This window comes from Budorcas taxicolor, chromosome 8, assembly GCF_023091745.1.
Source record: "Budorcas taxicolor isolate Tak-1 chromosome 8, Takin1.1, whole genome shotgun sequence".
Lineage (NCBI taxonomy): Eukaryota > Metazoa > Chordata > Mammalia > Artiodactyla > Bovidae > Budorcas > Budorcas taxicolor.
The window spans coordinates 87,353,679-87,363,168 of NC_068917.1; the positions used below are offsets into that span (position 1 = coordinate 87,353,679).

The 9,490-nt window shown below is 46.0% G+C and overlaps 1 protein-coding gene across 1 annotated transcript in view; it reads left to right on the forward strand.

Moving 5' to 3' along the window:
- WNK2 (WNK lysine deficient protein kinase 2) overlaps window positions 1-1,922 on the forward strand; it is a 147,834-nt gene extending 145,912 nt beyond the window's left edge. The window contains exon 29 of the mRNA XM_052645256.1: window positions 1,732-1,922. Coding sequence (XP_052501216.1) covers window positions 1,732-1,757 — 26 coding nt within the window. The 3' untranslated portion in view covers window positions 1,758-1,922. The remainder of the gene's footprint in view (window positions 1-1,731) is intronic.
- Window positions 1,923-9,490: the final 7,568 nt, after the last annotated feature.

A 9,490-nucleotide genomic window follows, 5' to 3' on the forward strand; every position in this document is an offset into this window, starting at 1 on the left:
TTGTTTGCACAGAGACCTGTGGTCACCTGGGCCTAGCTTTCCCATGTTTTCACAAGCTACTCTGCCCACCTCTGGCCTCCAGACTGTTCTGCAGGCACCAAGCCATCGTGCTGGGGGGTAGGAGTGTTCCTCTCCTGGAAATTTCAGTGCTACTCATCTCAGACAGGCACCCAACAGCCCAGGGTGGGAGCTGAAGGCCCCACTCCCCACTGGCCAAGATGTTTCCCACTTCCCACTGGGAGGCGGCTGGTTGGGCTGCCCAGCTGTGAATTCTATAGTTCTGCTGTACTTTGGGACTTTACTAGGACTGGCTGAATTCTTTTGGTTTAAATGTATTATTCCATCAATTCAGTTAGAATTGAATTTTCTAGGTGATTATGCAGAATCTTCTGCCAGGGCATGATGCTATAGTAAGAGATTTCTGTTCTCTGTAATGTGCCCCTGGGTCCTTGGATTGAGAATCATGTGCGCCTGGTTCCTGAGGGTGGTGGAAACTGCCCTCTTCCCACTCCCCCTGCTGTGCCAGACATGCGGTTTGGAGTCCTGGCCTGTAACAGGAATGGTCAGTGGCACAGACTCTCCAAGAGATTGTATATTTGAAGGAGAAAAATAAACATTTTTGCTTGAAAACAGTGTGGAGCCACATCTTTTTCTTAACTTCTGGCCACAGAGAAGCTGAACCAGCCAGTCTCATAGGGAGCGTTGGGTGGGCAGCCCTGAGAGGCAGCACTGCTCTGTCCTGGCACAGCTTCACTCTCAGCAACACACCTGCTGTCAGCACCTCGCCCAGGAGGCCAGGGCGGCCAGGAGGGGCCAGGGTGCTGAGTGGCAGGTGCTGTCTTCCTGACAGGATCTGGTGTGACTGACGCTGAGCCGATCTGACTCGGAGGATGAGAGTGGGGTGTTGGGCAGGGCTCGTAGACTAGCTCTGTGGCTCCGGGCCTAGGTTGGCCTGTTCACTCGGCTTTCAGACTCTGAATCTGAACTGTATTTGGATGTACGGTAGCCTCTGCCTATGGAGGGTATGAGTCTCATGGCCAACTGAAAGGTGTCTCTGAGCCCTGTCCATGTTGTCCAACAGAAAGCCAGGTTTGTGTGACTCACTCTGGACAGAGCTGGGTGGGGGGCTGGGCCACCTGCCCTCTGGTCACCTGAGGGGCTCTGCTGTCCAGCAGGGTGCAAGTTGGAGGAGGCGCCCTGCAGGGCTCAGCACGTTTTCCTGGCTCAGTGGCCCTGATGGCCTTTTTCTCAGCTGGCAGTGCCCCTGCATGCCTGCTGCAAGCACTCAAGCTGGGAGTTGTGGTTCCTCCCACTCCACCCAGCTGGGGTCACTGCCCAGTTCTGTTTGTCCTGTGTTTCCACCAAGGTGCAGTCAGGAGTTGTGCTCCAGCCACCCGCAGTGCTCCGCCTCAGCACTGGCTCTGAGCAGAGGCTGGGGCGGCTTGGGATGCTGCTCTGCTTGCTGTGCCCAAGGAGCCAGAGGTCCCTCACTCTCCAGAGCAACAGCTGTGTGGACCCTGGGAGGCCCTGCCTGGTTCAGACGGTTGCTCAGTGTGGAAGGTGGCCAGATGGCAGAGGCAGCCAGGAGCCTTACCTGTATAGTGCCTGGGTCGTGGTCAGGCGGCCCGGCCCTCCAAGGCGTGTGACCGCTCTGGTGTCACCATTCCAGCTTCCAGGGCCTCACGTGGTCACGGCAGGCCTATAATGAGCTGTGGCGGTTTTGTTTTCTAGATTCTGAAAGTGAGAAGCCCGACTGAGCCCAGGCAGGCCGACCCAGACCCAGACGCCAGGCCCTGTGTCATCTCACGCAGAGAAGGCGAGCCCACGCCTCGTGTCCGGTTCACGATGTTTTGTAATCACTTTCTAAGCATTTTTTATTCGCAATTGGAAACACAAATGTAAGCAAGAATAAAAAAATATTTTGGGGGAAACAGGACTTTGGTTTTTCAAACTCTCCTTTCTGGTGGTCCCCAGACAGGCAGGTAACCTGTGATGGTGGTAAGTGAATGAGGGTGTTGGAGAAACTCCTGGGATCGCACAGCTGGACGGGTCTGGGGGTAAGTACTTAGCTAAGCTGTACTTAGCTAAGGGGTTCTTGAATATAGGGATGACACTTTCTATGGTGCTTAATAGTGCCCAAGATAGCTCAAGGTCCTTGTGTCCGGATAGCAGCTAGGATGGGTCAGACATGTGATAAAGACCCACCTCTCGGAGAAGCAGTTGAGGTTGTGGATCGCAAGCATCCTGGCCCCAATTTTCAGGCATTCTGCTCCTTCACACCCAGGACAGCCCCATTCTATGCAGAGCCCTGGAGGCTGAACAGTGGTGCCCATCTCTGTTAATGGCTCCTTGGCCCATCCAGGCTTGGGCCTTTGTGCACACAGCTCCATTCATTATGCCGCCCCTCAGGCTTCCTTACAAAGTCACTTGAAGACTCATGATCATACACCCCCCAGGCACAGGACAGGCATCCACAGTGGCTTGAAATGACCCTTCGTTCAGATTTCACATGCACCACTGGGAGGGGCCAGGCCCAGGTCTGAAGCCCCTGACTTCAGTAGGGGGTAGGATCGGCCCAGTGGCCCTTGTAGGGCTGCACTACCACCATGGAAGGGTGTCTGAAGCACAGCGTGAAAGTCAGGGAACCGGCTAGGGGCTTCACAGAGTAGCATGCAGTAGTAAAGTTTCAGCCTGGCCAGCTGGAAAGGGGGATCACACTGGGACCTGGAGTTTGGTGTAGAATTCCGGGGGTCCCATTCATTGGGATGAGAAAATTGTATCCTAGTTTTCAGTAATCTCTGAGTGCAATTTAGTGTTTCCTCCAGTGAAGAATGTGGAGTTGGAGCAGCAGCACCTGGGCTATGTCACCACTGGAGCCCACAGATGCTTTGTATGACACTGTAGTTGTCAAGGTGTCCCCAAGTATCACGTATGGTTGTCACACAAATTGCCAGCCCCTTAGACTCAATACCTGTCCAACTGGCTGACACAAGCAGAGCAGCACAGGCTTCCTGCCTCCCCACAGCTTCCCAGAGGGTGTGCAGGTGAAGTTTTTGGACATACATAGGGGCTGCCCACTTCATCCCTTGTCAGCTCTTGGTGTTGCTGCCCAGGCCAAGTGGACATGTGCCGGAGTGTGCTCTCTCTGATGAAGCAGAGTAGGCAAATGTTTTACCACGTGTAACAACATTGTGTATTTTCATTGTGTTCATTTTTTCACTGTCCGTTTGTGGCTTGTGTTACTTAGGTTTTCTATCGATGGCAGTAATGCACAGTTTACTTTTTCAGACAGCAAATTTATTTAAATCATTCCTTTTAAGCAAGTATGAGCTAATGGTAAAGATTGGTCATAAGATAATTGTACTCAAAGGTAAAAGTAGCACATCCTGCTGCTGCTAAGTCGCTTCAGTCGCGTCCAACTCTGTGCGACCCCATAGATGGCAGCCCACCAGGCTCCGCCGTTCCTGGGATTCTCCAGGCAAGAACACTGGACTGGGTTGCCATTTCCTTCTCCAGTGCATGAAAGTGAAAAGTGAAAGTGAAGTTGCTCAGTCGTGTCTGACTCTTAGCGACCCCATGGACTGTGTGTGGCCCATGAGGCTCCTCCATCCATGGGATTTTCCAGGCAAGAGTGCTGGAGTGGGGTGCCATGATCTAATGGCAAAAATTGCAAGGGCAGATGGCTGAAATGTGGGAACCCAGCATGGGCTCACAGATTCACATCCAGTAGCCCTTGGATATGAACACCTATGAGGGCACAAGCTTCCTCCAGAATTTGAGTAGGCAGCTGTCAGATTCCTTTATTAGGGGGTATGTTTCTGTTTGGGCAAAGGGGAGGGGCTGGGTTGGAACAGACTGAATACCTGTTCACACTACAGCATCATTGAGCACTTCCCACAGCACATCTTGGGAGCAGAAGCCAGCGGCTAGCTTACCTCCTAGGACCCCCATGTAGCAGGGTTAACGTCACCCCGACTGCAGGAGCAGTCCCCTGCTCCTGAAAATGGGGATGGCCCTCTGGAAGCAGCTCAATTGCTGTATTCATCAGCACAGGCAGAGGAGCAAGCAGGTGATGTTGATGGTCAAGCCACTATCCCAGGGGGCGGATCCTGCATATTGCTGTCCTGGGGATCTGCATGCACAGCTTCAGCCACTGCTTAGAAGTGCTCAGTGGCTCTCCGGAGCCTCCAGGAAAACCCTGGTCCCAGATAAAACCCTGGAAAACAGATAAAACTGCAAAGAGAGCAATAGACAAACAGCCACAATCAGCTATTTCAATAAATGACCCAACAAGTAGACAGAAAGCCATTGTAATAGAGGTGACTCCATTTTTGAGGTCTGAGTGCTACCAGCTTTTAAACTTCACCTCCCCTCTCCACTCCCTATCTGGGCATGCTGATTAGCTAAACCCTAGTGCCCATCCCTTGGCATCACGGGAAATTCTGGCATCACGGGAAATTCACGCTATAAGTGGAAGCCTCATCCTGACTCTATTCCCTAATAACCATAGAAACCCCAAGCCAGTCTCCCTTCCCTGCCCGTCTTCTGTGCCTGCTCACTCAATGTTTTGGATCTTAACACCTCATAATGTGAGTAACAAGCCTGTTTATCTTCTTTTGATATGTGCGTGTGTCTCTGCACGTGTGTATGCGTGTATGTCTCAATATCCAAGCCAAAATTTGGCTGGAGGTCCCTCCTGTTTCTGACCACAGCAATCACTGAGAACATATAAAACTTGAACAACACTCTCAATCAGCTGTCTTGATTAACATTTCTAAAATTCCACCTGCCACACAGAACACATTCTTTTTATGTATATGTGATCTGTATACCAAGATAAGCCAGATTTGGGGTCATAAAAATGAGTGACAATTCTAAATTCTAAAGGATTCAAGTCATATAAATGACATTCTCTGACCACAATGGAATTAAATTAGAAATTAGGAACAGATCTCTGGAAAATATCCAGAGATGTTTGGAAATGAGGTAACATACTTCTAAATAACCTAACGATTAAAAGGAGATCAAATGAGAAATTAGAAAACAAGTTAAACAATAAAAATGAAAACATCAAAATTGATGGTATATTGCTAAAACAATACTTAGGAAATTGATAGCACTAAGCCTATATTAGAAGAGACAATCAAATTAATGACTTCATCTTCTACCTTAAGAAATTAGCAAAGGAAGAAATTAAGTCCAAAGTAAACTTAAGAAGTGGAGTAATAAAAATCAGTAAAGTAGAAAACAGGAAGAACAATAGAGAATATCAGTGTAACCGAAAGACAATATATGAGAAACTCAATAAAACTGAGAAATCTATGCAAAAGTCTCTTGCATTTCTATACACCACCAACAAAAGATCAGACAGATGAGAAACAATCTCCTTCACCATTGCATCAAAAAAGAACAAAATATCTAGGAATCAACCTACCTAAGGAGGCAAAAGACCTTTCTCAGAAACCTACAAGATACTGATGAAAAAAATGAGATCACACCAACAGATGGAGAGATATCCTATGCTCTTGGATTGAAAAAATCAACATTGTGAAAATGACCTGGGCTTCTCTGGTGGCTCAGATGGTAAAAAAAAAAAAAAAAAAAAAATCCGCTTACAATGCAGGAACCCAGATTAAATCCCTGGGTCAGGAAGATCTCCTGGAGAAGTGAACGGCTACCCACTCCAGTATTCTTGCCTGGAGAACCCCATGAACAGGGGAGCCAGGTGGGCTACAGTCCATGGGACTGCAAAGAACTGGACATGACTGAGCAACTAAACATGCACACATGCACCCAAGGTGATCTATAGATTCAGAGCAATCCCTGTCGAACTCCCAATGCCATTTTTCACAGAATAAGAAAAAAAAATTTTTTTTAACAATTTGTATGGAAACATGAAAGACCTCAGATACCCAAAGTAATCCTGAGAAAGGAAAACAGCTAGAGGAATCAGGGTCCCTGACTTCAGACTATACTACAAAGCTACTGGCACAAAACCAGCAACATAGATCAATGGAACCAGATAGAAAGCCCAGAGGCAAACCCACACACCTATGGTCACCTAATCTGTGGCAAAGGAGGCAAGAATATACAATGGAGAAAAGACACTCTCTTCAAGAAGTGGTGCTGGGAAAACTAGACAGCTACCTATAAATGGATGAAATTAGAACACAACGCCCTACACAGAAATAAAATCAAAATAGATTGAAGATTTAAATGAAAGCTGGATACTATAAAACTACAGAGGAAAACAGAGGGAGAACACTCTGACATAAATTGGAGCACTAATTTTGGATCCACCTCTTAGATTAATGGAAATAAAAACAAAAGTAAACTGTTCAGTTCAGTAGCTCAGTCATATCTGACTCTTTGCAACCCCATGAATCGCAGCATGCCAGGCCTCCCTGTCCACCAACTCCCAGAGTTTACTCAAACTCACATCCATCGAGTCGGTGATGCCATCCAGCCATCTCATCCTCTGTTGTCCCCTTCTCCTCCTGCCCCCAATCCCTGCCAGCATCAGAGTCTTTTCCAATGAGTCAACTCTTCACATGAGGTGGCCAAAGTACTAGAGTTTCAGCCTCAGCATCAGTCCTTCCAGTGAACACCCAGGACTGATCTCCTTTAGGATGGACTGGTTGGATCTCCTTGCAGTCCAAGGGACTCTCAAGAGTCTTCTCCAACACCACAGTTCAAAAGCATCAATTCTTTGGTGCTCAGCTTTCTTCACAGTCCAACTCTCACATCCATACATGACCACAGGAAAAACCATAGCCTTGGCTGGACGGACCTTTGTTGGCAAAGTAATGTCTCTGCTTTTTAATATGCTATCTAGGTTGGTCATAACTTTCCTTCCAAGGAGTAAGTGTCTTTTAATTTCATGGCTGCAGTCACCATCTGCAGTGATTTTGGAGCCCCCCAAAATAAAGTCTGACACTGTTCCCACTGTTTTCCCCATCTATTTCCCATGAAGTGATAGGACCAGATGCCATGATCTTCGTTTTCTGAATGTTGAGCTTTAAGCCAACTTTTTCAATCTCTTTCACTTTCATCAAGAGGCTCTTTAGTTCCTCTTCACTTTCTGCCATAAGGGTGGTGTCATCTGCATATCTGAGGTTATTGATATTTCTCCTGGCAATCTTGATTCCAGCTTGTGCTTCTTCCAGCCCAGCATTTCTCATGATGTACTCTGCATATAAGTTAAATAAGCAGGGTGACAATATACAGCCTTGATGTACTCCTTTTCCTATTTGGAACCAGTCTGTTGTTCCATGTCCAGTTCTAACTGTTGCTTCCTCACCTGCATATAGGTTTTTCAAGAGGCAGGTCAGGTGGTCTGTTATTCCCATCACTTTCAGAATTTTCCACAATTTATTGTGATCCACACAGTCAAAGGCTTTGGCATAGTCAATAAAGCAGAAATAGATGTTTTTCTGGAACTCTCTTGCTTTTTTGATGATCCAGCGGATGTTGGCAATTTGGTCTCTGGTTCCTCTGCCTTTTCTAAATCCAGCTTGAACATCTGGAAGTTCACGGTTCACGTAAATGGGACCTAATTAAACTTAAACACTTTTGCACAGGAAAGGAAACCATAAACAAAAAGACAACCCACAGAATCAGAGAAAATATTTGAAAACAAAGGAACTGGCAAGGGATTGATTTTCAAAATATAGAAACAACTTCTGCAGCTCAATATCAAAAACAACCCAATCCAAAAATGGTGGAAGATCTATATAGACATTTCTCCAAAGAAGACATACAGATGGCAAATGAACATAGTTTCTTTGGTGGTTCAATGGTAAAGAACCTGCCTGCCAATGCAGGAGATATAGGTTTGATCCCTGTGTTGAGAGATATCCTGAGTAGCAAATGGCAACCCACTCCAGTATTCTTCCCTGGGAAATCCCATGGACAGAGGAGCCTGGCCAGCTACAGTCCATGGGGTCGCAAAAGTCAGACACGACTGAGCAACAACAACAAAAGCCAACGGGCACAAGCGGAAAAGATGCTCAACATCGCTCATTATCAGAGAAATACAAATCAAAACTGCAGTGAGGCATCACCTCATACCAGTCAGAAAGGCCATCATCAAAAAGTCTACAAACAATAAATGCTGGAGAGGGTGTGGAGAAAAGGGAACTCTCTTACACTGTTGGTGGGCATGCAAACTTGTACAGTATGGTATTGACACAAAAACAGAAAAACAGACCAATGGAACAAGATAAAAAACCCAGAGATAAAGCCACACACCTATGGGCACCTTAGTTTTGACAAAGGAGGCCAGAATATACAACAGAGAAAAGACCGTGTCTTCAGTAAGTGGTGCTGGGAAAACTGGACAGCTACATTTAAAAAGATGAAATTAGAACACTGTAATACCATACACAAAAATAAACTCAAAATGGATTAAAGATTTGGTGGCTCAGAGGTTAAAGCGTCTGCCTGCAATGCGGGAGACCCGGGTTCAATCCCTGGATCGGGAAGATCCCCTGGAGAAGGAAATGGCAACCCACTCCAGTATTCTTGCTTGGAGAATCCCATGGACAGCGAAGCTTTGTAGGCTACAGTCCACCGGGTCGCAAAGAGTCAGACACGACTGAGCGACTTCACTTCACTTCCAGAAACTATAAAACTCTTAGAGTAAAATATAGGCAGAACACTATGCCATGCATCACAGCAAGATCCTCTTTGACCATCTCTAGAGTAAGCCACACTGCAATAGGTGTAGGGTTAGGTTACCTATTTGTGATTTTTCTTGTTTCTTGAGGTAAGACTGTATTGCTATAAGCTTCCCTCAGAAGGGCTTTTGCTGCTTCCCATAGGTTCTGGTCATGGTGATTTCACTGTCATTTGTCTCTCAGTATGTTTTTTTAACATCCTCTTTGATTTCTTCAGTGATTCATTGATTATTTAATGCCATATTATTTAATCTCCAGGTGTTTGTGCCTTTTTCAGTTTTTTCACTGTACCTGACTTCTAATCTCATAGTATTGTGGTCAGAAAAGATGCTTGATATGATTTCAGTTTTATGAAAATTACTGAGGCTTGATTTGTGCTTTATAAACAATTTTGCTTATTCTTTTCCAATTTGGACTCCTTTTATTTCTTTTTGTTTTCTAGTTGCTGTGGCTGGGACTTCCAATACTATGCTGAATAATAGTGTCAAGAGTGGACGTTTGTTGGCAAAGTAATGTCTCTGATTTTTAGTACACTGTCTAGGTTTGTCATAGCTTTTCTTCCAAGGAACAAGTGTCTTTTAATTTTATGGCTGCAGTCACCGTCTGCAGTGATTTTGGAGCCCAAGAAAATAAACTCTGTCACTGTTTCCATTGTTTCCCCATCTATTTGCCATGAAGTGATGGGACCAAATGCCATGATCTCAGTTTTTAAATGTTGAGTTTTAAGCCAGCTTCAAGTAAAACTAACTCTTTGTAAATGATATACTATACATAGAAAAATCCTAAAGATGCTACCAGAAAGTGACTACAGC